The sequence below is a fragment of the Pristis pectinata genome, chromosome X (genome assembly GCF_009764475.1).
Source record: "Pristis pectinata isolate sPriPec2 chromosome X, sPriPec2.1.pri, whole genome shotgun sequence".
NCBI lineage: Eukaryota > Metazoa > Chordata > Chondrichthyes > Rhinopristiformes > Pristidae > Pristis > Pristis pectinata.
This window is the reverse complement of record NC_067450.1, coordinates 5204343-5231711: the sequence shown is the minus strand read 5'-3', so window position 1 is coordinate 5231711 and position 27369 is coordinate 5204343. Positions and strand designations below refer to the sequence as shown.

The 27369-nt window shown below is 43.7% G+C and overlaps 1 protein-coding gene across 1 annotated transcript in view; it reads left to right on the top strand.

Moving 5' to 3' along the window:
- The window catches only part of kmt2d (lysine (K)-specific methyltransferase 2D), a 148655-nt gene that overhangs the window by 96576 nt on the left and 24710 nt on the right, over positions 1-27369 (top strand). Inside the window, exons 36-45 of the mRNA XM_052009427.1 lie at positions 6141-6264; positions 6447-6534; positions 9635-9701; positions 12306-12538; positions 13425-15476; positions 16194-16724; positions 17352-19706; positions 21568-21720; positions 22129-22293; positions 24233-24374. Of these exons, the coding sequence (XP_051865387.1) occupies positions 6141-6264; positions 6447-6534; positions 9635-9701; positions 12306-12538; positions 13425-15476; positions 16194-16724; positions 17352-19706; positions 21568-21720; positions 22129-22293; positions 24233-24374 (5910 nt within the window). The remainder of the gene's footprint in view (positions 1-6140; positions 6265-6446; positions 6535-9634; positions 9702-12305; positions 12539-13424; positions 15477-16193; positions 16725-17351; positions 19707-21567; positions 21721-22128; positions 22294-24232; positions 24375-27369) is intronic.

Here is a 27369-nt window from a genome sequence, read left to right as displayed (position 1 = left end):
TAATATTGGCTTTGGAGACCAAGTTGCCACTAGAACCAAGCGCAGGTACAAAAACCTGAGCACGGGAAAATAATAGCAGGAGTAGGCCATCAGGTGCTTCGAGCTTGCCTCACCATTTAATATGATCATGGCTGACCGGTGCTGGCCTCAACTCTTCTTCTTTGCCATTTTTCCATTCCTCGATCTATCCTCAATTTAGGTAAGAGGACCAAAACTATGCAGTATTCCATGTGAGGCCTCGCCAACTCCCTCTACAATTGCAACAAATCCTCCCTATTTTTAAAAGCCAGTCCCTTCGCAATGAAAGCCAAAATGCTGTTTGCCTTCTCAACTACTTGTACTGCCTGCTAACTTTGTGATTGATGCACTAGAACACCTGGACCCAACTGAACTTTACCCACTTTCAGTCTCTCCATTTAGATAATCTGCCTTTTGATTTCCCTTTACCAAAGTGCATGATCTCACTCTTCCCCACGATAAACTCCAATTGCCAATCCTCTTCCCACTCATGTCTATCTATCTATATCCCATTGCAGAATCACAGTATTATCATCACAACATGTCCTTCCTCCAGGTCAATAATGTAAATAATTAGCAATTGTGGGGCAAGAACTGAACCCTGTGGTACTCCACTAGTTGCTGCCTTCCAGTCTGAAAAGGGCCCATTTATTCCAACTCTGTGAGAGGTCCAGTTTTCAATCCATTCTGATGCACTTTCTCCAATACCATGGGCTTTTAATTTATGCACCTGGTAGTAGACTGTCAAATTCAGAAGACTTTTGCTTGATGAAAAGGGTCAGACAGATTCATTGTGTGTTAAGCTCCACAGGTTTATTATATCTCTGCTTGATTACTCTTTGAATGCGCTGAAAAATTGTTGTCTCATGATCAACTTAGTCTTGGCTTTCTTAATATTTTATCTGCCAATTATTTTTCTTTAAATGAAATTCGTGCTGGAATTGCTTTTGATAGAAGTATTCTGTCTTCGCCCACAGGTTGAGACTTTTCTGCCAATTAGCAAATGTTCAAAGCTCACAACTGATCAGGTATTTAAATATCTGTTCATTGTTGTGAACCAGACTCATTCAAAAATCGAGCAAGAGGTAGAATGAGTAATTATAGGCCAGTCAGCCTCACATCTGGTGGATGTGTTATTGAAGGAAATTTTGAGGAAGAATCTAAATCACTTGCAGTCAGCATAGATTTATTCAAGAAAGTCATGCCTGACTAATTTAATTTTTTTTTTGTGCAGTAATAGAAGTATTTGATGGAGTTGATATGGTCTGTATGGGTTATAGCAATCAGTTTGACAAAGTTCCACAGACTGATGGGGACAGTGGCATTGGATTAAAAAAAATTGGCTCAGTCGCAATTGAGATGTCTAGAAAGGATAAATAGGAAGGACCAATTTCCCTTGGTAGAGAACTTTTTAAAGAAAAAAATTATGACTAATAATTTCTTAATCATGATTCCTATAGTTAAGGTGACTGATAGCGGGTTTAGAAAGGATTTTAAAGTTTTCTTTCACCCCACACGGTGGTGGGGTGAGTTTCTGCTCTTCCAAACAAAAATGGTCATGGCAGAAACCTTCATTGCAATTATAAAATGCGGGGGGGGGGGCGGGGGGGGTACACTTAATGTGTCAGAGCTGACAGACTGGGTGCTGGGAAGTGGAGCACCACAATGGCGTGGCTAATAGAACCACTGACTCACAGCTTCAGTGACCCAGGTTTGATCCTGACCTTGGGCACTGTCAGTGTGGAATTTGCATTTTCTCCCTGTGACTGCATGGATTTCCTTTCGGTGCTCCAGTTTCCTCCCACATCCCAAAGACATGTAGGTTGGTAGGTTAATTGGCTGCTGTAAATTGCCCCCAATGTGTCGGTGAGGGGTAGAATCTGGGGGAAGTTGATGGGAATGTGGGGAAAATAAAATGGGATTAGCAGAGTTTTGGTGTAAGTGGGTGTTTGATGGTTGGTATGGACTCAGTGGCCCAAAGGGCCTGTTTCCATGCTGTATCACTCTATGAATCTATGGTCTAAAGAGTTCTTTTTGCCTGTCATCGATGTGAAGAACTAGTTGGTTTCCAGTAATCTTAAATTTTGATTCTGTGCTTTTTTCCCCTCTCTGGAAAAGTGGATAGTTTGCTGGCAAACTGACATGAAAATACCTTTCTGTATCTCTCATTTATCATCATGCTTTGTCCAGTTGTGTTTGATGAGAGGGGTTTTCCTTGGCATTCTTGGTATTCCCTTCTTGCAACCTCAGTCTCTCAAGGTTTTACACTTGATTTCTCCCTCTCTTATGGTATTTGCAATACTTAAATAAAAAGTAGCTTTGTCCCGATAGGTCTGGGTTTAGTCCAACAGTCGTCATCACCATGCAGGACCCTACCAATTAGAACATCCTGATGATCCCTTGATCGAACTAAATGGCAATCCATTAAATGCCAGTACTTTGATTTTGAATGCACCATTATGTTTATCTTTCTCCCCAAGTACATTGCTGATAACTAGTCCATATTTAGCTTATTTACTGAAGCAAAAAAAGCTGCTAGAGGTGACTGTCCCAACACAATGTGCACCTTGGCCAAAAATCTTGTGTCGAAATCCCCCATAAGGATAATTTTGATCATTGAGAGTGGAAGTTTCTCTTAACTTCATCTTTGTATTCATCGCAGGCATGACAAGATTTTGAGTGAAATATAGAGTCAAGCCACTTTTGTTTATACTGCCATGCTTTGTGCTGAATGAATAACCAACAAAGACTTGAGCAAAACTCTCACACCAAGCATTTGGTGATCATTGGCTGATTTGCCCTTCTAAGAGAAGATAATACGTAGTGTCATGTTTTTTCATCAGAGAGTCTTGACTTGTTGATTAGGCAATATTAGTGCTGTATCTGGATAGTTCTCTGAAAATAAGAGCAGTTCCTCTCAACTCCATAGGAGTTCTAATCTCCTGGATCATGACAGTCAAGGGTATGAACTTGTTTTGACTACTGGTATGAATAGTCTGGCTGGCTACAGTTTTTAGGCAAGCTGTTTATAGAGCATCTTTCTGAACCCACTGCCTATTTATGATGAGCAGAGAAGATCCTGAACAGGTCTACTAATTTACATGAGTTGTTAGGTTGCACTGTGGCCTTAGAATGTCAGCACAACCAGTGGCTCATTCTGTGCATATGTTGGCTTGTGACTGAAGACTCCAGCAATCACCTTTACTTCTCCATTGTCATTTACTTATCCACGCCACAGGGTATTGAGAAAGAGGAAAAAAGAGCAAAGGCAATAAAAAAAAGTTAGAAATGTCTTTATGCAGTATTTTCACAGAGAACCTGGTGGGCAACCACAATCTCACCTAGGATGGATTGGATCCACAGAGATCCCCACTCTCAAGAACATCCTCAAATCCGTGGACAGTTCCTTTGCCCACCGCGCCCTAAAAGAGCTTTCCTCTCGTGTCATGGAGCACAAAAGAAAGCGTTTTTCCCATGCAATCTCTGATGTCTCTTCGAAAGAAGTATCCAATTAATCGTGCTCCCCTACACTTTCCCCATATCCCTGCAAATGTTTCATTTTAAAATATGCATCCAGTGGATTTCAGTTGAATCTGTTTTCATCATATTTTCCAGTTGTGTTTTCAAGATCATGGGTATCAGTATTTAAAAGAATTTTTCTACAAAGCTCCATGGATGCTTTGTTTTTAATCCAATGAAAGTCTAACACGATTTACAGATGCAACTCAAAAGTAGAATATTATGACATAATAGACTGGTAATCAGAATAATTCACCTTAAAATTATGAGGAGAGACTTGTGCAAAATTAGGCTTTCACTGTGTCACATTAGATCAATTGATGTATCTTTGTATCTGCAACCAGGAATATTTTGGTGCAAGAGTTTCATCCTTGCATTTAAATTGGCACTGTTAGTAATTATTTCAGTTCACAGTAGATGAACTGTGAAAACAAATACAGACCTCCCCAGGTAACAAACACATCCATTATTCACAAAAATCACTCTGTTAACCATGCTTCCATGGTATTGTAATGAATCGCATCAAAAGTACATAAGACTGATAAGAAAGAATAAATACTAAAAGTGGAGAGAGAGGAAACTAATTCTGCTGTTCATAGGAACAAATGTATGTATGTCGGACTTTTGAATTTAATATTATGGGGGCTCATTTGTTTATGTAGGTGTCCATAAGTCGGGCGTTCATAACCCGGGAACTGCATGTAACAATGATGACTAAACAGAACAGCAAAATGGATATTTGAGTGCATTGTTACAAGTTCAATTGAATCTGATAACATTTCTTCCCTCAGTACCACCAAAGAGAGAATAACACATCATTTATTATGCTGCTTCTTGCTGTATGCAAAAGATTACTGTTGTGTTTTCATATGTAGGTGTTAATAGTCTGTGTGAAAATAACTGGTATGTTTGAGGAAAATGAAAAAGCATTGTATAAATGTTGTTTTAACTTTGTACGGAAGAATGCTAGATGGCAAGTCAAAGTGTTATTTATGGCTGCTTCATGGGCATTTCCCAATCAAATTTATATTATAGTAATATGCAGGAAACCTTGCTTACAAATTTACTAAATATGACTAAGTTGAGCTGGCAAGAGTGTTAACAACTTTTGCAAATTATTATCACAGCACGTGCTGTCGTTCTTTATGCCGAAGCTTTCCACACCCTAAATCACGAGAGTATGAACTTTATCCTTTTGGAGGAAGGTACATGAAGATGATAGTTGGCTTTGCCCAGTAGGCAATCTTCGTTATCGGTGTATGCTCCATTCATCCATGCAGGAAAATATTTGATGGTGGAAGGGGAGATAATTTTTTTGGTTATTGAAAAGCAAAAAATCTGAAGATGCTGGATTTCTGAAATTATATTAAAAAAATTTGCTGGGGATACACAACAGGTCAAGCAGCATCTGCAGAGAGAGCAAAATGGAGTTAATTTTTCAGATCAGTGACTCTTCATCAGAACTGGGGAAAGCCAGTTCAGATAAAGGGTCATTGACCTGAAGCATTGACTCTGTTTTTCTCTCCACAGATGCTGCTTGACCTGGGGAGTATCCCTTGCATTTTCTATTTTTACTAAACATTCTGGCTAACTAGCTTCAGATTTGAATGAATGGGTGCAGTTGTACAAGTTTTAAGGTTTTATACAATGTGGAAGTGAGATAACCTGCAGCATCACCTATCTGCAACACCTGGACAACAATTTCATGTGATTACCCAGCATGTGGTTTCCTCAAACTATCAAGTTAGGCTTTACTCCTACAGTATGTGAAGGATGAATACCAATGGAATAATGAAGATGATCCTACCGGGTAGGTAGTTTACTTTGACCACCTCCTTTCTCTCTTCTGTCCATCTGGTAGGCCTTTGTTCTTATCAGATGTATTTAGAATCTAATCATATAAGCAGCATTTTATCTCAGTTGTAGGGCAGTTACATGTGTTTTCACATATTGACAAACATCAATAGGAAATTAATGAGAACTGTCCACTATGTGATTGTGGACATGTTGATCCATATTTTAACTTGGTGTGTTGCACAGTTTGAAAAGATTTTGAATATCAGCCAACTTTGTATTTAAATTTGCTTGATGGCTCCAGGATTAATGCCTGGAGAGGGAAATATGATCTCTGATATGATTTGCCAAAGACACATCCAGTGGATACATAATTTGAGCAGGTTATACAAAGCCTTACAAATCTACTTTTCAACTGCACAAGTTGAAACTTGGGCTGAAGTCATCCTAACCCAGTTAAAATTGTATTCCCTTTTTAAAATCCAAATTATGCAAAACGCCAAGTTTCACAATGAAACAACTACAGTTCTGTCCTCTCTTCACCCCCATCATCTGTTTATTTGTTTGGAGAGCTTTTGACTTGATGATTTATTTAGTACTGTGTGTTTAAAACTGCTAGCTGCTTCTCATGAAGGATTCAATTCTAAAATTTTCCACAATATTAGCTATTGTTTGGAAAAGTTTACTGATGAATAAAAGGGATGGTGGTGTAAAAGGTGTACGAGTATTTTTGAAATTAAAATGCTTCTAAGAAAAGTTTTAAGGAACCTACATTTTGAACGGTTTTACCAGAATCTCTCTCTTTGTAGATTTGGATAAATTTGCAGCCGATGATATCATGGATCCCATTGCCAAAGCAAAAATGGTGGCATTGAAGGGAATTAAAAAGGTCATGGCACAAGGGAACATCACTGTAGCACCAGGGATGAATAGGTAGGTTTTTGCTGATTCTATACAAAATAATAAAGGGCAGGATTAATACAAATGAAAATATTTTATATCATCGAAAATTAAATTCGTTTCAGTGAAAAATGGGTTTCAGCTTGAAGAATTTTGAATTTTAAGAAGTCACTTGGCAGATGTTCATGATTAATCAATTTTTTATGGCTGTTCAGGCAGCAGGTTTCATTACTAGCGCAGAGGTTGGCTGGAGCTCCAGGAACAAATGAGGCGCAGACTAAATTGCCACCTGGAAACAGTCAGGTATGTCAGACTCTTTTAAAAATTCGCTCAAGTCGATCTTCTGATGTTTTTAGTAGTCATATATTAGGTACAGAGAAAGAGTAAGCAATAAAAAAACGAGACTAATAAAATAAGAAAATAGGTGGAATAGGCACAAGAACATATGGTGCCATCTATTTATGACTCTGAATTCACTTTTTTGTTGTTCACATTTTTTTCAACAATGCAGAGCAATGAGTCATCAAAGAATTGTCATCCTCATAAAGGTGTTTTGGGAAGTATTGGTAGGAGGTTGGTGGAGAGATGATGGGAGGATGAAGAATTAAAAAATGAATTGCATTTCCTTTTCATCCGAAACATGATATTTATGCTTATATTCCTTCGGGTTCCTTTATCCCCAGCAATCACATTACCTTCACCCACTGCCTTTCCCTCAGCCAAGGTACTATATTGAAAGAAGATTTCAGGGTGAATCATTCCAGGGCACCATAGGAATTGCCAGTGGCCACTTTACCAAATAAGTATTGCTAAAGCTCCAACATCTGAAAGCACATTGCTTCAGTGTTTTAACAAAACTTGATATCATTCCACATGCATACTGTAAAATAGCCGTGCGTTTGAATTGCATAACTTGATTTAGTCCTGAATATGTTTACATGTTAAAATGTATAAAGGGATTTAATGCTTCCTTTTCCATTCCTTATCTTTTGTGTTCAGGACTTTACTTGGTTTTTGTTTATTTCCCAATTCAAAAATTCAGTATTACTTTGAGGAGAACGTAAGATTTGTGGATAAATGAAACCATGCTTGCCCTAACTCTGGCCACCTAATGTACCTTTAGATTCTGTTTTTCACTGGAGATTAAACCAGCTTTGGTCATTTGCATGCTTATATATTAAATATTATTGCTTCCTCCTTGATCGAAAAATTGAATTTGGGGAATGCTGCCCTGAGCCATGTTTTATAAACTGTCAATTTGGAGCCAAAAAGTGGGATCTCTGAGATTCCACAGTTGGAAGCATTTGGAATGGAGAAACCAATGTATGTTGGTGAGGGGGGGAGGGGTGGGAAGCATGTTTATTAAAGGACCCAGTCAGAAAACCAAGAAGGAACTGGATAAAAATTCAGCAGCAGCAAGAGGGACTTTACCCAATTTTTTGCTTATAGCTCAGTATTAAGCTTTATATTCAGTTTGTGTGGTAGAAACAAAGAGCAAGAATTAGAAGTGAAAGAAGAAGGAAAGGTTGGAGGTGGAAATGTACGGATGGGTGGACTAAAGCTGTGAGTAAAAAATCTTCTCAAATAAATGAAATTCTAGGGTTCAGAAACTTGACACAAGACTGCAAGTATAAACTCCACTTTAATTGGAGTAAATTTTAGTACCAGATGTTAGCCTGGTTAGCAATTTCCATTTTTGTTCAAAGTAAATGTTACTGGTGAGGAATGGAATATTTTCCCACTTTTGGGTTGCAAATTTACCATTAAGCTCTCTACAGGGCAAATGTAGACAATACTTCCCTCCATCCTGTACCCAACAATGTCACTTAATAGCCATTCTTGTAGCCTTTAAATTATATTATTGATTTGCATTAAATCAGGGACACTGATCTTTTAGTAAGGTTGCCCAAATTAATTTATTAATCTTAGTTGAGAGGAAATTATTTCCCTTCAGTTTGGCTCAAACTCATTTCTCTGATGAAGCTGCTGTGTCTTTCAGGTGGTTCCCCTTTTCACTGAGAAAAGTAATGTAGCCATTTCCTTAAACCGAAGTGTATATTAAGACTGATAAACATGGAAGCAATAAAGAATTACCTGGAAATCTTTTTGACCCACTGACAGTATTACACAAAATAAACATTTTGAAGATTTCATCTATCTGAAGATTTATTAAGTGTCCACCTTTAAGTTAATCAAGTTCTGCCAAATTTGTAAGGCCCAAATCAGTAATGGCTGGAGTTGGATTGGTTTCATTTATCTAAAGCACCAGCCACTTTAAAGCTTGGACACCAGAGCTCTTATGTGTTGGTCACTTGCCTCCAGAGCTAGATGCTTATAGCCATTTCAAAAATTATGCTTACGACATCTTTAGCTGTGATTTGTCTGCAGAGCGTCTTGTTCACCACTTTGTACTGTTTTATTTATGTCTGAATTCTGACATATTTTCCCATTCCCAGATACATGGGACCCACTAGTGGGTACTTGGGCAGCTTCCAGCCTCCATTTTCTCTATATGTTCTCTAACTTCCAGTAAATTGTCCCACAATCCAGTCCTTAACTGGATTCCTTCCCCGCAGACTTCCACACTCCAGCCTATTGTACTGGTGCATACACAGTGTGTATTCGGTTCTTTAGTGTTTTGTGCTTTCTACTCTCTCAGAGACACTATTCTCGTTTGCTCTTTCTATCTTTGTTTGTCTTTTGGTGTTGCCAAAGCCACGGCAATCTTGAACTCTTTCTAGACTAGACTAAGTTCAGGATCTCACAAAGGATTCCCAGACTCCAATTCTCTTGAGCCATAAACCTTTGTTGTTCAAGTGTTCAGCCATTGTTTCATTACCTGTCAGTCCATTGCCCATCTATGCCTTTTCACAATCCAAACTCTGCACCTTGTCTGTTTCTAGCCATGGTGCATGCCTGTCCCAACTTCCCAATCCAAATTCCTACTGGCCTGATGTCCATCGCTCCACCTTTTCTCTCAGTAAACTTCTCTCACAAATTCTTCCCTTTCTCATTTTTGTCCTCCTCTGTTGCTTTCCACGGACCTCTATACCCTGGACCTCTTTATAAGAAAGACGGATATTGAATACATAATTCGAGGTATCATACAGAGCAGAGACTATACCCATAACTTCATTCTCATTCTTACTGCTAAGCGTTGTATAGTGATAAAGCAAAAGTATGTTGCAGCCATGGGGGGGTGGGGGTGGGAAACAAAGGGACAAAAGATAAAGATGGTGTTAAACAGAAATAATTAGATTGGAGATAAACCAAGCAGTGCATAAGAGCAATCCTTAATGTGGGGATATAATGACATATTATTTTTGAATCTACGTTTGAATGTGTGTAAACTGGTTTTGCACCAGTCCAAATCCACTAATGATTAGGTTTTCCATTTTCTCAGCAGGAAACTAATAGTGAACAGGTGCAGACTCGGCCAAATCCACCAACCTTTGTCCAAGGGTTTATAAGTAAGTTTTTGGCTTTATTATTGAACTGAGTGGTTTGAAATTTTGCTGTTTGGAGCTTTTTTAAAAAAATCTATGGAGTGTTAATATAACACTGTGAAACTAAGTGTGTTAATTTGAAAAACAGCAACTTAGAAGAATGAGAAGTTCATATTTAAGCAGCCGATTTGTCATATCTTTGCAGTCTTACGCAGTTTTTTGAATTCGCAGTAGGCCAATGGTGATGATAATTGTGGCACATTCCTTTGAAATCTTAAAATTAGTTTTCTCTGGTTTCAGGTTTATCATGTCAAAAACTTGTACCGTAATTTTAGCAGGATTCCAAAAGGTGTTACTTGCAAAGTGGCAGGAGATGCCTCACAGAATCTGTGTGAATTGCTGTACGTTCCATACAAAATGTTTTCATTCATGTGAATCTAAATCACCAGCCCCAAGCTTTCAAAAAAAAAACTACAGACTCCCACACTTTGTCCAGCATCCTGCAGAAGGAAAAGATGTTGCAGTCTCTACTGCTGTTAGATGAATATTTTACCTGCACAGAAATTCTTGTAATTATTACAACTGTGGAAGCAGAATCAACCTGACAATTTGTGTTCCAAGCAGTTTTTCATCTTTGTATCACCTAAGTGATAATTGTAGGAGACAAGAGGATTAGGCTTTGTTCAGACACATATATTTGCCCAACATTTCTTGATTTAAACTGACAATCAGATTCAAACTCAACAGGAAACATGCCTGTAGCTGCATACATCGTACACTACTTTTAGGTACACTGAACATTTTCTTAAACTGTTTTCATACGTATATTTTCAGGCTGGGGACAAAATATCCAACGACCAAAATTGTAACTAGCTTTTAAAACTGCCTGTGTGTTGTGATTGGATTTAATTGGGCAGCCACCAAGTGAAATTAGATAAATCTTAAATTTGTTGTCATGGATTCCTCCCCACATCTGTGTGAATTATATCTATTTTAATATAGGCAAGCCAGCAATGTTAAAACTTTTAGACTTCATTCCTAGAAGTGCACTGTAACAGCCCTAAGCTGGAATACTCTGCAGACTTGCAATGGGTTAATTGACCTAATCAATTAGAAAATGTTTGTTGATTTTTATGGCATGATTCTCTGTTTCTTATCCACTATTTCACTTTGGAGGGGGTTTAAGTTGGGTGTTGTTTTTAATGAGAAAATCCTGCAATTTCGTGCAAAGCTGTAATTTCTGCTTGCCAGAATTTACTATGATTTGTCAACTGTCATCTGTTCAGTGAATCATTCTCTTCTGGGGTGAATGTGGTCTCTCAGTTTAACTTGTTTGGATTGTCATTTTAGTGATAAAATTCAGTTTTGATTGCGGTGACATTTAAATCTCAGGGAAATTAGACTAGTAGGAATTGCAGTGAAATTCGCTTTAATCTAGAACAAAATTCCCAGTTATAAAGGTTCACGAATCTTAAATTTCCAAGTGTCAGTTGGCACACTGTGGTATATTGCCTTTGACTTGAACTGGGTTCATGTCTACTACCAGGGAGTGGAATGACAGCCTCCTCTCTGAGTCCTTTGTGGGGAGTCTCATCTCAGCTGTTGGGGGGTGGGGGCAGGGGGAACTCTGCCTTTGGGGTTCTGCTTGGAAAATGGAAAAACAACATGTTAGCACAGTTAGTGTTACTCTTCAAAGACTGAGGTTGGAGAAATGTGAACCATGAAAAATGCTGAAAATTCCTCCCACATGAATGATTGAGAAATGGAGGGCTATGTGGGAGGGAAGGGTTAGATAGGTAATAAAGTAGGATAAAATGTCGGCACAACATCATGGGCTGAAGGGCCCGTACTGTGCTGTAATATTCTATGTTGTTCTTGGAGAATAAAGCAGAATCAATGAAGAGAGAAACAGTTCTGATGAAGGGTCATTGTCCAGAAGTCTTACCTTTCTTTCTGTCCACATGCTGGGTGACCTACTTAAATGTTACCAGCATCTTCGATTTAAATTTCAGATTTGTAGGATTCAAATTTTTGTGAGCAACTGAGTTTGTGGGGCCTAGTAAAAGATTACCACTAGAAGTAATATGCACCTATACCATATGAAGATGGAAACAAAAATTGTAGACATGAGACCGCAGATCCTGGAATCTGGAGCAACAGACAATCTGCTGGAAGAACTCAGTGGGTCAAGCAACATCTGTGGGAGGAAAGGAATTGTCGAATCTCATCTGCTCTAGTCCTGATGCAGGGTTTCGACCCGAAGTATCCTGCATTCAGAATTATTTGCATGTGTTTTGTTTAGAAGGCTCCTTGTCACATGTTGCATTTTTGACACTCAGATTTATCAGCAGGGAAATGGCTGCATAAAGGGAATTGGAATATGCATTACTATATTTGCATAAAGGGAATGTTATTTTTGAGTCGTTAATAATATTTTTATTTTTAGGAGCCAATCGCAAAAAAAACCTAACAACCTATTTTTTCTATCCTTGTTAGGTGCTAAGTTTAACATCTTGTTCAACTGATTTCAGGCAACTGTAAGCAATGAAAATAGACACAGAGAGATTTTGTGCTTTGAGTGTTGTTTACAGTAGTTGCCTAATTATATATTTGGTTTTTGTGCTCTAGATGAGGCAGAACATCGCCAATATGAAGAATGGCTGCTTCACACTCAACAGCTGCTTCAGATGCAGCTAAAGTTTTTAGAAGAGCAGATTGGTGTCCACAGGAAGTCCAGAAAAGCATTGTGTGCCAAACAACGGACAGCCAAGAAAGCGGGACGCGAGTTCCCTGAGGCAGATGCAGAGAAACTTAAGCGAGTTACAGAGCAACAAAGTAAAATCCAGAAACAACTTGATCAGGTAGGGTTTAGAAGATGAGAGATCATTTTTGAACCAAGGTTGGCTTAGACTAATATCTTCCTTTGTTTCCTTGATTTATCTATAGTTTCTGTTTAGTAGTTATTGCATCCAGCATTGTAATGTGTTAACAGGCAAATGAAAGCGATTGGTTCCATCTGTCTTCCTATCCAATTTACTGCTACCTTTCTGACGAGACAACTACATGTGTGCAAGGGCATGTTTGGATGGTCTTGCTTTGCCTATTTAATTTTATTTGAAACCCCTCCGATTTATTTCCATGTATGGAACAAGCATTCATAGAAAAATGTACTTCACCCCTTTGTGAAATTTTCTCTCAAGTTCCTTTATTGTTCTCTGAAGCAATATGTGCGTGGCTGAAGTTCCATGCATGCAGAAATGTCTCCAAGCTATCATTGTATTAAAATGAAAGTCGTTCTTAATAGAACTGATTCCCTAATCAGGAAAAAATTTTGTTGAATGAGCTTTGTCAATGCTGAAGGTAAACTTGAATTTTTCCTTTCATATTCTAGAAATACAGGTAGTTCTGCTATGACGTGATCGTTACGTTTCTGAGAAACCTCATATTATAGAAAGTCAAGTTATAACAGAGCAGGCTATGGTTGCTTTCAAAGTACAGAGTTGAACACATTTTCCCAATCGCAATCCCGCGAAAATCAATGTGGCCCACAATGCAAATAGTGTTCCCTAATCCATCAATTGCATTATAACCAACGTGTTATAGCAGAAGTACCTGTATTTAAATTTGGTTGGAAAATTAATTGGTTCCCTGAAATTAGTGTGTGCCAATTAAGTGGTTTATTATAAAATTATCCTGATTTTATAACAACTCTTATTTCATTTTTTTTCTTCTAAAATTGTGTTTTAGGTCCGTAAACAGCAAAAGGAACATACAAATCTTATGACAGAATATCGGAATAAACAGCAGCAGAAATGTTCTCTATCTCCCTCAGGAGTGATGGGGACAGCCGCATCCCAGAATCCTCGTGTAATGCCCAAACTTTCAACACCCATGTTATCGGCAGCATTAGCCCAGCAAGGAGGATCAATCCTTGGATCCCAAGCATTAGCTCAGCAACAAAATACACTAATAGGACACACAGGAAATATAAGACTGCCACTTCAACAAGGACCAACTTTCTTGACGTCGGCTGTGACACAACAACAAGAATATCCATCTGCCTCAGCAACCGTATCTTCTTCTGCTCCAACTAGCTTTTTTCCTGGAAATTCTGCTGCTCAGACACTTACGAATGAAAACAGACTCCTGCAAGAGAGACAACTACAGCTACAAAGAATGCAGCTTATTCAACAACAAGGGCTGGTAGGACCAACTCAGCAACAAAGCATCATGGGAAAGTTACAGCAACAAAGTATCATTGGACAGCTTCAACCAACAACTCAGCAAAGTATTGTGGGTAACAAATCAACGCTGACACAGCAAGCTATCATGGGCCAACAGCAGCAAGGTTTCATTGGACAACAGCAGGGGATTGTTGTCCAGCCGCAACACCAACCAAGTCAGCAGCAACAAGCTCTTGCAGGTCAACAACTACCCCAGCAGCACACCAACATGGGTCAAGCTCAGCAACAGCCAGGAACACAGCACCAACAGAGTCTGGCACCTCAACAACAACACTTGAGGCTGATGAGTCAACAGCAAGGCCTCCTTGGACATCAGCAATCCCACCAACAGGGACTTGCAAATCAACCTAAACCTCCAAGGCCTCAGCAAGGTCTTATGGCACAGCAGCTGGCACACCAACAAGGTCTTGCAGGTCAACAGCAAGTCCTTGCTTCCCAACAGCAGCAACAGAATCTCGTTCTACAGCAACAGACATCCAATGCTGCTTTGCAACAGCAGGGACTCATAGGACCTCAACAAGGGATCGTTTCCCAGAGTCAGCAGTTGGCAACAATGACACCATTGCAACAACATCACCTTCAAGCAGTTTCAGGACAGTTGCACCCACAAAGTGTTATCAGGCAAAACAATATCCTTAGACTTTCCACACCTTTGCAAGGTCAGCAACAAAGCACAATGGGACATCATGCTCGAATGCAGGGTATAATGCGGCAGCAATCGCAAGATGTTTTGGGACAACACTTGGCAACGCAAGGCATAATGGGACAGCAGACTCCGCTGCAAGTCCTAAGGCAGCAGCTGCCAGGTATAACAGGGCAAGGGCAGCAGCAGCATCAATCCCAAGGAATGATCACACAGAACATGAGGCAACAGCATCAGCCCCTGATGTCAGTGGAACAAGGCCAGCAATCCCAGCCTCAGGGTACGATGGGCCAGGGTCAGCAGCATCAGACCCAAAGCACAATTGGACAGGGACAGGAGCACCAGCCTCTTGCTGTAATGGGAATGGGACAGCAGCCACATCCTTCACCAGCACCACCCCAGCCCCAGGGATCAATGGGACAAGGAATGGTACAGCAACCACCACAACCTACCCAACCCCAGAGCATGATGGGGCAACAGCCACAGCCGTCGTCCCAATCCCAAGGGACAGTAGGTCAGCAAACACCATCCCAGCCACAGAGTACAGTTGGCCATGGGATAGGACAACAAATGACGCAGGGAATTGGACAACAGCCCCAGCCCCCGGCCGCGGTGGGTCAGCAGCCCCAGCCCCCGGCCGCGGTGGGTCAGCAGCCCCAGCCCCCGGCCGCGGTGGGTCAGCAGCCCCAGCCCCCGGCCGCGGTGGGTCAGCAGCCCCAGCCCCCGGCCGCGGTGGGTCAGCAGCCCCAGCCCCCGGCCGCGGTGGGTCAGCAGCCCCAGCCCCCGGCCGCGGTGGGTCAGCAGCCCCAGCCCCCGGCCGCGGTGGGTCAGCAGCCCCAGCCCCCGGCCGCGGTGGGTCAGCAGCCCCAGCCCCCGGCCGCGGTGGGTCAGCAGCCCCAGCCCCAGCCCCCGGCCTCGGTGGGTCAGCAGCCCCAGCCCCAGCCCCCGGCCTCGGTGGGTCAGCAGCCCCAGCCCCAGCCCCCGGCCTCGGTGGGTCAGCAGCCCCAGCCCCAGCCCCCGGCCTCGGTGGGTCAGCAGCCCCAGCCCCAGCCCCCGGCCTCGGTGGGTCAGCAGCCCCAGCCCCAGCCCCCGGCCTCGGTGGGTCAGCAGCCCCAGCCCCAGCCCCCGGCCTCGGTGGGTCAGCAGCCCCAGCCCCAGCCCCCGGCCTCGGTGGGTCAGCAGCCCCAGCCCCAGCCCCCGGCCTCGGTGGGTCAGCAGCCCCAGCCCCAGCCCCCGGCCTCGGTGGGTCAGCAGCCCCAGCCCCCGGCCGCGGTGGGTCAGCAGCCCCAGCCCCCGGCCGCGGTGGGTCAGCAGCCCCAGCCCCCGGCCGCGGTGGGTCAGCAGCCCCAGCCCCCGGCCGCGGTGGGTCAGCAGCCCCAGCCCCAGCCCCCGGCCGCGGTGGGTCAGCAGCCCCAGCCCCCGGCCGCGGTGGGTCAGCAGCCCCAGCCCCAGCCCCCGGCCTCGGTGGGTCAGCAGCCCCAGCCCCAGCCCCCGGCCTCGGTGGGTCAGCAGCCCCAGCCCCAGCCCCCGGCCTCGGTGGGTCAGCAGCCCCAGGCTCAGCCCCAGCCCCCGGCCTCGGTGGGTCAGCAGCCCCAGGCTCAGCCCCAGCCCCCGGCCTCGGTGGGTCAGCAGCCCCAGCCCCAGCCCCTGGCCTCGGTGGGTCAGCAGCCCCAGGCTCAGCCCCAGCCCCCGGCCTCGGTGGGTCAGCAGCCCCAGGCTCAGCCCCAGTCCCCGGCCTCGGTGGGTCAGCAGCCCCAGGCTCAGCCCCAGCCCCCGGCCTCGGTGGGTCAGCAGCCCCAGGCTCAGCCCCAGCCCCCGGCCTCGGTGGGTCAGCAGCCCCAGGCTCAGCCCCAGCCCCCGGCCTCGGTGGGTCAGCAGCCCCAGGCTCAGCCCCAGCCCCCGGCCTCGGTGGGTCAGCAGCCCCAGGCTCAGCCCCAGCCCCCGGCCTCGGTGGGTCAGCAGCCCCAGGCTCAGCCCCAGCCCCCGGCCTCGGTGGGTCAGCAGCCCCAGGCTCAGCCCCAGCCCCCGGCCTCGGTGGGTCAGCAGCCCCAGGCTCAGCCCCAGCCCCCGGCCTCGGTGGGTCAGCAGCCCCAGGCTCAGCCCCAGCCCCCGGCCTCGGTGGGTCAGCAGCCCCAGGCTCAGCCCCAGCCCCCGGCCTCGGTGGGTCAGCAGCCCCAGGCTCAGCCCCAGCCCCAGCCCCCGGCCTCGGTGGGTCAGCAGCCCCAGGCTCAGCCCCAGCCCCCGGCCTCGGTGGGTCAGCAGCCTCAGCCCCAGCCCCCGGCCTCGGTGGGTCAGCAGCCTCAGCCCCAGCCCCCGGCCTCGGTGGGTCAGCAGCCCCAGCCCCAGCCCCCGGCCTCGGTGGGTCAGCAGCCCCAGCCCCAGCCCCCGGCCTCGGTGGGTCAGCAGCCCCAGCCCCCGGCCTCGGTGGGTCAGCAGCCCCAGCCCCAGCCCCCGGCCTCGGTGGGTCAGCAGCCCCAGCCCCAGCCCCAGCCCCCGGCCTCGGTGGGTCAGCAGCCCCAGCCCCAGCCCCAGCCCCCGGCCTCGGTGGGTCAGCAGCCCCAGCCCCCGGCCTCGGTGGGTCAGCAGCCCCAGCCCCAGCCCCCGGCCTCGGTGGGTCAGCAGCCCCAGCCCCAGCCCCCGGCCTCGGTGGGTCAGCAGCCCCAGCCCCAGCCCCCGGCCTCGGTGGGTCAGCAGCCCCAGCCCCAGCCCCCGGCCTCGGTGGGTCAGCAGCCCCAGCCCCAGCCCCCGGCCTCGGTGGGTCAGCAGCCCCAGCCCCAGCCCCCGGCCTCGGTGGGTCAGCAGCCCCAGCCCCAGCCCCAGACCACCGGGGGCCAGCAGCCCCAGCCCCAGCCCGCCGTGGGCCAGCAGCCCCAGCCCCAGCCCGCCGTGGGCCAGCAGCCCCAGCCCCAGCCCGCCGTGGGCCAGCAGCCCCAGCCCCAGCCCGCCGTGGGCCAGCAGCCCCAGCCCCAGCCCGCCGTGGGCCAGCAGCCCCAGCCCCAGCCCGCCGTGGGCCAGCAGCCCCAGCCCCAGCCCGCCGTGGACCAGCAGCCCCAGACCACTGTGGGTCAACAGATGCCATCCTCAGCCACAGTTGCTCAACCACCCCTTCAGGTTCCCTTGGTGTACGGAGTAGCGCAACAGCAGTCATCCCAGGGAGCAGTGGGAATGGGTCAGCAGCCTCAGGGGCAAGGCATGAAGGGTGTTGGACAGCAGCAAACACAACCTCTGAGCATGATGGGAGTTGCACAGCAGCAGCTCCAGCCTCCGAGCACAATAGGCTTTGGACAGCAGCAACCCCATGGCACAGTGGGGATGGGACAATCCCAATCTCAAAGCCCAATAGGGCAGGTAAAGCAACAGCAGCAGCCCCAAGGTTTGATTGGGGTGAGACAAGCGCAACAACACCAACTACTCCAGGGCCTGATGGGGCAATGGCAGCTGCAGACACAAGGTGTAGCCAGACACGGACTGCCACAGAACCTGTCAGGGCAAGGACAGCTGTCACAGACTTTGGTGAACCATGAGCAAGGACAGCAACAACAACGTTCACAGAGCATATTAGGGCAGGGCCAAGGACAGCAGCAACCGCAGAGCCTTATGATACAGAGGCAGTCTCCAGGTACAGTGGGGCAAGCACAGCGGTTGCAGAGTCTAGGTACAATTAGTGGACAGGGCCTTCAGGCATCTGGTATGGTGGGTCAGGAGAAGGAGCACGAACAGCAGCAAGAGCAGCCACCTCCAGGTACACTGAGACAAGGACAGCAACAAGCCCAAATTTTAATGGAGCAGGAATCTCTGCTGCCTCCCCAGTGCATAATGGGGCAGGACCGTAACCAGCTACCAACTCAGAACATGTTGAAGAGTGCAGTAGGATTGGGACAGCCTCAGGGTATAATGTATCAGAATCTACAAACCCGATCAGTGACTTCAGTGCAACAAACAATGCAACAAGGTGTTGCAGGGCAGCAGAGACCAATGACTCAGCAAAGTCAATTAATGAGACGTGTACAGCCATCTGTAGCAAATCTCCAACAGAATAACAGCCTCGGTTTTCAAGGAGTGGTGCGTGTAGCAACATCTCAGCAGCATGGAGCAGTAGGAGATCCAAGGCAAGGGATACCAAACATCATGACTTCACAGTCGTTTCAACAGCAGCATGCAGGCCTGCGTTCGGTTCAAGTGACTAGTCAACAGATAGGTTTAGGCCACCTTCGTCCAGGCATGGTTTATGTTCAGCAGATTAAAGCTGAGCATGGAGGTAAACCACAAGAGATGGCCCATCTAATTCAAAACAAACGAGCAAGGCAGAGCACAGGGTCAACAAATGAATTGGTGCCTGCCCAAGCTCATTGCAGTCGTTCCCAAATGCTCCATACAGAGGTAAATAAAAACAATTTGGGAGATGTGCCACTACAAAATGAAACCTTGGAAACAATAGTACAGCCACAGCCAGAATTACTCAAAAACCATGAATCTGAAGACAGTACTCCTTGCATGGCAGACCCTATTGGAATGATGCCTCAGAAGATGCCGGATTCCAAATCTGATGCATCCGCAATGAAACTACATGGCACTGCAGAAAAAACAAATTCTGCCACTGAGTCACAAACCAGAATTAATATGGAGATGCATGAACAAAGTGAGTTGACAAAAGCTTGCACATTTGACTTCCCAGTATCCCCTCCAAATCAAGTTACAAAGGAGGAATACCCTGGACTGCGAGCAGAATCATCACTGTTGAATCAAACCAATGGGCAAGAGGAATGTGCACAGAAAGTCATTGGAAGACAGGATAGCTGTTCTAACTTGCAGGAAGGTGCAGCTAAAGACACCAATGCAAGTGCAGGTCACTTAGTGAAACAGGAAAACATTGATGCAATTCGCTGTGGGTACTCTGAGGGAACTTTAAAACATGAGTTAAATACTGACTCCTTCAGTGCCTTGAATGTAGGGGACCAGTCTTTCCTTGCTCCCAGGTCTGAAGCTGGACAGCTGCTTCTCCAGAAACTATTACGCACCAAGAACTTGCAGCTTGTGGCACAGCGCTCTGGAGATGGAACACACTTGGCTCTAAAAGGACACATTGAAAGCAAGGCTGTGATGATAGATCGGAAACTCCAAGGTGCAACTGGAAATACAGAGGTTAGTTTACAAATTTCTTAGCAAGTTTGAAAGTCAATAAAACTGCAGAAACTGGAAATATAAAATAAAAACAGAAAATGCTGGAAACACTCAGCAGGTCAGGCTGCATCTGTGGGAAGAGAAACAGTTAATGTTTCAGGTGGAAGACCCTTTGTCAGAACTGAAGAGTGTTAATTCTGTTTCTCTTCCTACAGCTGCAGCCTGACCTGCTGAGTATTTCCAGCATTTTCTGTTTCTATAATTATATAGTGATCAAGTTTGATCTTTAATGTAGTTTTGCTGGTCCAGTGCTGCTTTTCCACTTCTGATATATATTGAACTTTTGAACTTCAAGCCATGAGTTGATTCTTTTTTAATATTAGTAGTTATGTTATTTTGTTAATGTCAAAATAAATTACTGTCTTTTCACTTCATACATTCTTAAATATTCCATACAATTATTTTAAATGTTGGGCTCATGGAAAGATATTTTTGTAACGATAAACAGAAAATGGTCAGAATGGAAAACGCAAGACAGCCAACGTCCAGGAGGACTAATAGGCAATTTATCAATTGAAATCATACATTGCAAGTCCAAGTGTTTGTGGTACAGGAGGTTTCTCATTGCAGTGGAAATCTGCCTTGTGGAGAAATTGTACTAATCTGTACATAAAGTATCTTCTATTGCTGGTGGGGGGAACGGGGGTGGCGGAAAATAGTCAGTAGAGTGGTTCTGAAGTGATCACAGGCCAGCCACAAGTTGGTCTGCTGTCCAGATATGTGGACATAGTGGAATTGTACCACAGTGTGCTTATTTGATTGATGTTACATCAGCACTAATAAGTCTGAGTGGAGTTGAATTTATAGTGCTAATGCAGAATGCAGTAAATTTGGTGTTGTTTTAATTTAGTCTGTCCACGTTTGCAACTTAAAGCCAATTCTGTAGTTACAAAGGGTGCATTGGCCAAAGTGCATTGGGAAGTTAGGTTAAAGTGTTTGTTCATAAATAAATAATGGAAGGCATTCAATGAAATACTTTTAAATTTAATAAATATACAATGAGAAATAAAGATTCAACAAGAAAAAGTAATCCATGACTAACTAAAGATGTTGTGGATAGCATTAGATTAAAAAAGGCTTTTAATGTTGCCAAGAAGAGTTTGGAATAGTTTGAAGAAACAGCGATGAATGAACAAATCATTTGTTAGGGAGAGAACAACATAAGAGTAAATCAGGAAGAACATTTTTTTAAAACAAAAGAGCTTCTGCAATGATGTGAAAGAGATGCGGCAAAAATAAACATAGTCCCACAGAAACTGGTGAAGTTACTGTAGTGAATTTAGAAAAAAAGGCCAAGACATAAAACAAATATTTTGTATCTGTCTTCATGGCAGAAGACACATTAGTACAATACCACAATGTAGCAAAAATGGAAGGGACCAAGGCTCTAACTCCTGTTAATTTTCATTTTGTATCCTTTTACCTCAAATTGAGTTTGTTTACCGATTGTACAATTACGTTGACCATACTGTCCCTTCCTTTCTCACTCTGGATTATCATTTTCCAAATTACTGCTTTGGTCACATACAAACACTCACACACACAGTCACCATTTGTTTTTAGTTTAAAGCTTTCTCTTCATTCAGTGATAGAGATTTTGTATAAACATTTAAAATGTGTATAGAAGTGACAAATTAGAGTAGTTGGCTTTTCTTTCTTCAGCTTTGGATCACATTTTAGGAGTCTAATATGGACATGTGCAAATAATTCACTTCTGCACACATCGCACCTGAGTGTGGATTTTATGATGTGCTTCAGAGTATTTGAGCAAAAATGTTAAGGTGTGAAAATATTTTTAATTTGCTTTTTTTATACACGCAAGATGAAGGAATTTCAAGAAATTAGCAAGAAAAACTTGGCCCCAAAATCAAAAAGAACACAGAAAACAACCGACAGAGGCACCAACTCACGAAAGAAGAGTAAAAAGGATGAGGGAATAAAAAGTACAGATGCCCTCATGAAGCAGTTGCAACAGGTAACAGCCCATGATTTGAAATAGCTTGATATCACTTAGAATCTTGGGACTGTAGAATCAGATTATTCAATTCCTGAGAATTCTCTAATATTTTTCATGTGAGCTTTACACATTCTAGTACCTCCCTGATGCCAAGGTAAAGGACAACTTGTGTACAACACATGGCAGAACCAAGCTAAATACAATAAATTCAAAGCAAAAGTGAAAAGGGGGGGGGGGGGGGGGGGGGGAAGAAAAGAGAATATGAGAATTGAATGTCATTTAACATAAGGGATTGAAAGAGTCCTTTGGAGGCATGTTAAAGAGTTATGTGGTTGTTTCTGAGTGAAGCTGTAGATTACTTACAGGGCTGTTGAAGTACGTTTCTGTATTGTAGGCATTAATTACTTTTTCATTTTATACCCCCAGCAATTATCCCTTCTTCCTTTGATGGAACCTACCGTTGAGGTGAATTTTGGCCTCTTTCCTCCATTTGGGAGCAGTCCTTTCAATAGCAAGAACCAACTGAAAGGATCATTTGGGAATGCAGTGCTAGACAGTGTTCCAGATTACTACTCTCAACTTCTCTACAAGGTATATTTGACTGAAATGACACACTTATGGCTATGTTTAGCATAGTTTGCTGCTTTGAGTTACGTAAAAGACCCATCTTTACTGACAGAAAACTGTGTCCAGTTAATTTTGATAAAAGGTTGCACAATATAATTGCTGTCTCATTCATATCTCCAGAGAAGAAGTAAAGCCATTCAATTCAAATGCAAGAATACTAAGCTGAATCTTACTGGCCTACACCCCCATAATCGCTGCCTACATTCTTCCCATGCTAAAACATAGCTGGTCTGGGTGCAGAACATCTATTTTACTGGCCTGAGGTGCTCCAGCAACATGGCCCAAGCACCAGCAAGGCACTCAGTATTAAGGAAACTCTGCCCCTGAAAGTTTTAAGAGCTTAGGAAAGCCTTGCTCCCAGCTGTAAAAGCTGAGGGATTTAAGTTTTTAAAGTGTCTCTGGCATTAAAATGCTCAAATAAAATTTAATGAATGCTTTTAAGTTTTTTATCTAAAAGGAGCATTTTCCCTTTTGTTTGAAACCTCATTTGGTGTCACAAATCATGCACCAGATCTAATATGGCACAGGATCTAAGAGGTTTTTTGTTCCCATCCTGCCCCCTTCCCCATTTTTCAGCTTAGATGCTGGAAAATATCAGCAAAGTGGAGCTCTATAGCCAGACTCCATGCAAAGTTCAATGGCAGAGCAAATTAACAGGTTCAGGATGTGTTGGTAGGTTTGGGGTTAGCATGTTTGACAACTTGTGCATAGAAGTCCTAGACTCTGTTCTATCTAAATGGGTACTTACCAGCAAGATCTGGGCCATTGCATGTTTTGTTCTAGTAACTATTTTTTATAAAAATCTCTGGAAATGTTGCATGTTGGGCCCAGGTGATTTTCTTAAAAAAAAAATAATTTTCTGCCTTGCTGCTTCAAACTTGGGTGTCTGTCTGAAGCTTAAATGAGTGATAGAACAGGCAGCTTCTTGCACGGTGAAAATAATAAAAATACCACCATGTAATACAAAGTTTAGTTCAGCATTTGCACTTGTTATTTTCTATTTGAGGTAATTATAGTTATTTATTGTAATATTTTTGTTGGGGTGGCACAGTGGTGCAGCAGTTAGAGCTACTACCTTGCAGCTTAGAGACCATGTTTCAATTCTGTCGTCTGGTGCTGTCTGTGTGGAGTTTACTCGTTCTCTCTGTGACCACATGGGTTTTCCCCTGAATGCTTTGATTTCCTCGAACATCCCAAAGTTGTGCTGGTAGGTTAATTGGTCATTATAAATTACCCCTTAGTGTAGCTGAGTGGCAAAAGGAATTAGAGGAGTTGATAGATATGTGAGAGAGAATAAGTTTCCTGTCTCCATGCAAATAAGATGATGGTGAATGGGATTGTTCCCCTGGGAGCCAACATGGGCTGATTGGACTCCTCCTGTTTTGTTATATGTATTGTGTCACTGCTATTGTTTACTTAATTTACTGCTTGTATTCTGTTGCCTTCCAAAACTAAATCTTGTATGTGGGCATCTGACTAAAAACAGTTAGTCGAAAAAGTAGTTAGGCTATGTCAAGGTAAATGAACAAACTAGTGGTAATGAAAATACTGTCTAGAATGTAGGTGAGTGGAGGCTTACAGATGGGAGTGGTGTGACATGCTGAACTCAAACATAATCCTATGAGTCTAATGGTAACCAAAGTTAAGGATATTTGGTAAAATATTTTGTATGCTGGTAGAGCTTCAGAAAATTTCAGTATTTCAAACCAAATTATTTCACAATGCAGTCTTGATTGTCTGCATTTGTTTTGTTGTGTTCTGTACATACTTGTGGAAGAACATCTTACAAATACTTACTGGTTTATAACTCTCAAAAGAAAGCTACGCTAGCTTGGTTCTTGAATACAAGGTTGCCTCTCAATATTCTAAAATCAAGTGAATTATTTTTTTCTGTCTGTCTTAGCAGAACAATCTGAGTAACCCACCAACACCACCTTCTTCGCTGCCTCCTACACCACCTCCCTCTGTCCAGCAGAAACTGGTAAATGGTTTGGCCACTTCTGAGGAGCTGACTGAAGGACAGAAAGAACATGAAGGACAAAAAGGTATGAGAACTCATTAGAGTAAAATTATTAGCACAATAAACAAGGATTTGATTGAACTCTTATCCAGAGGGGTTTATAAATCAGAATCAGGTTTATTATCACTGACATGATATTTCGTGATATTTGTTGTTTTGCAGCAGCAGTACACTGCAAGACATAAAGGCATAAAAATTATGATGTTACAAAAATAGTGCAAAAGAGGAATAATAAGGTAGTGTTCATAGGTTCATGGACCATTCAGAAATCTGATGGCGGAGGGGAAGAAGCTGTTCCTGAAACATTGAGTGTTTTAGATATTTTCTTGATTACTTGGCCTTGTACAACCTGTAAGAAGTTTTGCCATGGTATTCTGGTGAGACCAGAGTACTGCATTCAGTTCTGGGCCTTTAGGATATATTTCCTTTGGATAGGTTGCAGTTTTGATTCTGGAGTCCAAGGGCCTAAGTTGTACAGACAGGCTGCATTAGACTAGATTTGTATTTCCTGGGGTGAAGAAAATTAAGGTGTTTAATTGCAGTGTTTAAGGTGATTAAAGAAATTATGTGGTACAGAGAGAAAAAAAAGTTCCTCAAGTGGGGTAAATCCAGAATAAAGAGGCATAATTTGAAAATTAGGATTAGGCCATTTAAGGTGATGCTGGGAAACGGTACGTCACACAAAAGGCTGTGGGAATCTGCAACTTAACAATGAGCTTTGGAAACTAGGCAACAATGGCAAATTTTGAAACTGAGCTTTTTTTTTTGTTACGCAATGAACTTTTAGTAAGGCAATGAACTAAGTTGGGTAACTAGTGACAAAATACCAATCAGGTATAATCTAATTAAGTGACTCAAAGCTTGACTTGGACAGGTTACTTCTATTACACCTAGTCAGGATGTCCTTTTTGGCATTCACAACTACTGAGACCAATTTGTTGAGGTCTTTGTTGAAGTGTTATATTGGCAAGTATGACAGCAAGTAATGCAGAGAAGAATACTGGGGTGAAGACAAACTGGACAAAAGCTGATAATTTTTAAAATTGTAAAACTTGTTATTTTGTTAAGATATTTTAGGCACAACAATTAAGACCAAACTTAAATTTTGTATCTAAGCATTAGTGAAGGAAGGGTGGTTTGGATATTCCAATGTATCGTATTCTCACTTTTGTGGCTTATTCAAAGCACAAAATAAGGTTTATTAGAAGTGACAAGATGCCACTTTTACACTGTTCTGGCTGAAATCTGTTAGGTAACAGTTCATCGGATCACAAAACCAAACAATAAAGCAATTATGACTGCTACTCGTGCACACCAGTGAAGCAATGTCTCAAAGTCTGCCTTGACAGCCTAGTTAAATTGTGCTATTCCTACAGGACTGCAACAATCATGAAATAATGAATCACAGTCTGCCATTTGTTATGGGTGGCACAAAGGCGCAGCAGTTAACGCCGCTGCTTTGTTCCAGAGACCCAGGTTTGATCTTGAGCTCTGGTGCTGTCTGTGTGGTGTTTTCACATTTTCTCTGTGACTGTGGATTTCTGCTGGGTGCTTCAATTTCTTAACACATCCCAAAAACTTACTACTTGGTGAGTTAATTAGTTACTAATTTAGATGGGTGGCAGGAGAATAGGGAGGAGGGAAGGAAATAGTTAATGGGGGGTACAAGAGAAAAAAATGGTGCTTGTTAGTCAGTGCAAGCAGTCAGAGTCAGTCAGAGTTGAAAGGCCTGTTTCCATGCTGCTTGACTCTAAATCTCTCAATCCTTAAATATCTATGCTATAGTATTGTCCTTAAAACAAGCAGCTACTGCTGAGTACCCTATTCATCCATCCTGAATTAATTGTGGCTGCTAAATGGTTTAGAAATTCTTAATAGGAGATTTGTCAGTTTTGAAAACTTGCCCTGTGCTAGGTACTTACAATATATTTCTACAAGTGTTAAGAACATAGGAGCAGGAGGAGGCCATCTGGCCCATCGAGCCTGCTCCACCATTCAATAAGACCATGGCTGATCTGGCTCAGGACTCTGATTCACCTACCTGTCTTTTCCCCATAACCCTTAATTGCTCTACTATGCAAAAACCTATCTAACTGTGTCTTAAATATATTTAATGAGGTAGCCTCTACTGCTTCCCTGGGCAGAAAATTCCACAGATTCACTACTCTCTGGGAAAAGCAGTTTCTGCTCATCTGTCCTAAGTCTATTTCCCCGAATCTTGAGGCTATGTCCCCTAGTTCTAGTCTCACCTCCCAGTGGAAACAACCTTCCTGCCTCTATCTTATCTATCCCTTTCATGTTTCTATAAGATCCCCTCTCATTCTTCTGAATTCTAGCGAGTGTAGTTCTAGGCAACTCAATCGCTCCTCATAGGCTTAACCCCCTCATCTCTGGAATCAACCTGGTGAACCTCCTCTGCACACCGCCTCCAAAGCCAGTATATCCTTCCTCAAGTAAGGAGACCAGAACTGCACGCAGTACTCCAGGTGCAGCCTCACCAGTACCCTGTACAGGTTGCAGCATAACCTCCCTGCTCTTAAATTCAATCCCTCAAGCAACGTAGGCCAACATTCCATTTGCCTTCTTGATAACCTGTTGCACCTGCAAACCAACCTTTTGCGATTCATGCACAAGCACTTCCAAGTCCCTCTGCACAGCAGCATGCTGCAGTCTTTCACCATTTAAATGATAATCTGATCTTCTATTTTTCCTTCCAAAGTGGATGACCTCACATTTACCAACATTGTACTCCATCTGCCAGGCCCTTGCCCACTCACTTAACCTATCTATATCTCTCTGCAGACTCTCCGCATCCTCTGCACTATTTGCTTTTCCTCTCAATTTAGTGTCATCAGCAAACTAAGATACACTACACTCAGTCCCTTCTTCCAAATCGTTAATGTATATCGTGAACAGTTGTGGGCCCAGCACCGACCCCTGTGGCATCCCGCTTACCGCTGATGGCCAACCAGAGAAACACCCATTTATCCCAACTCTCTGCCTTGTATTAGTTAGCCGAT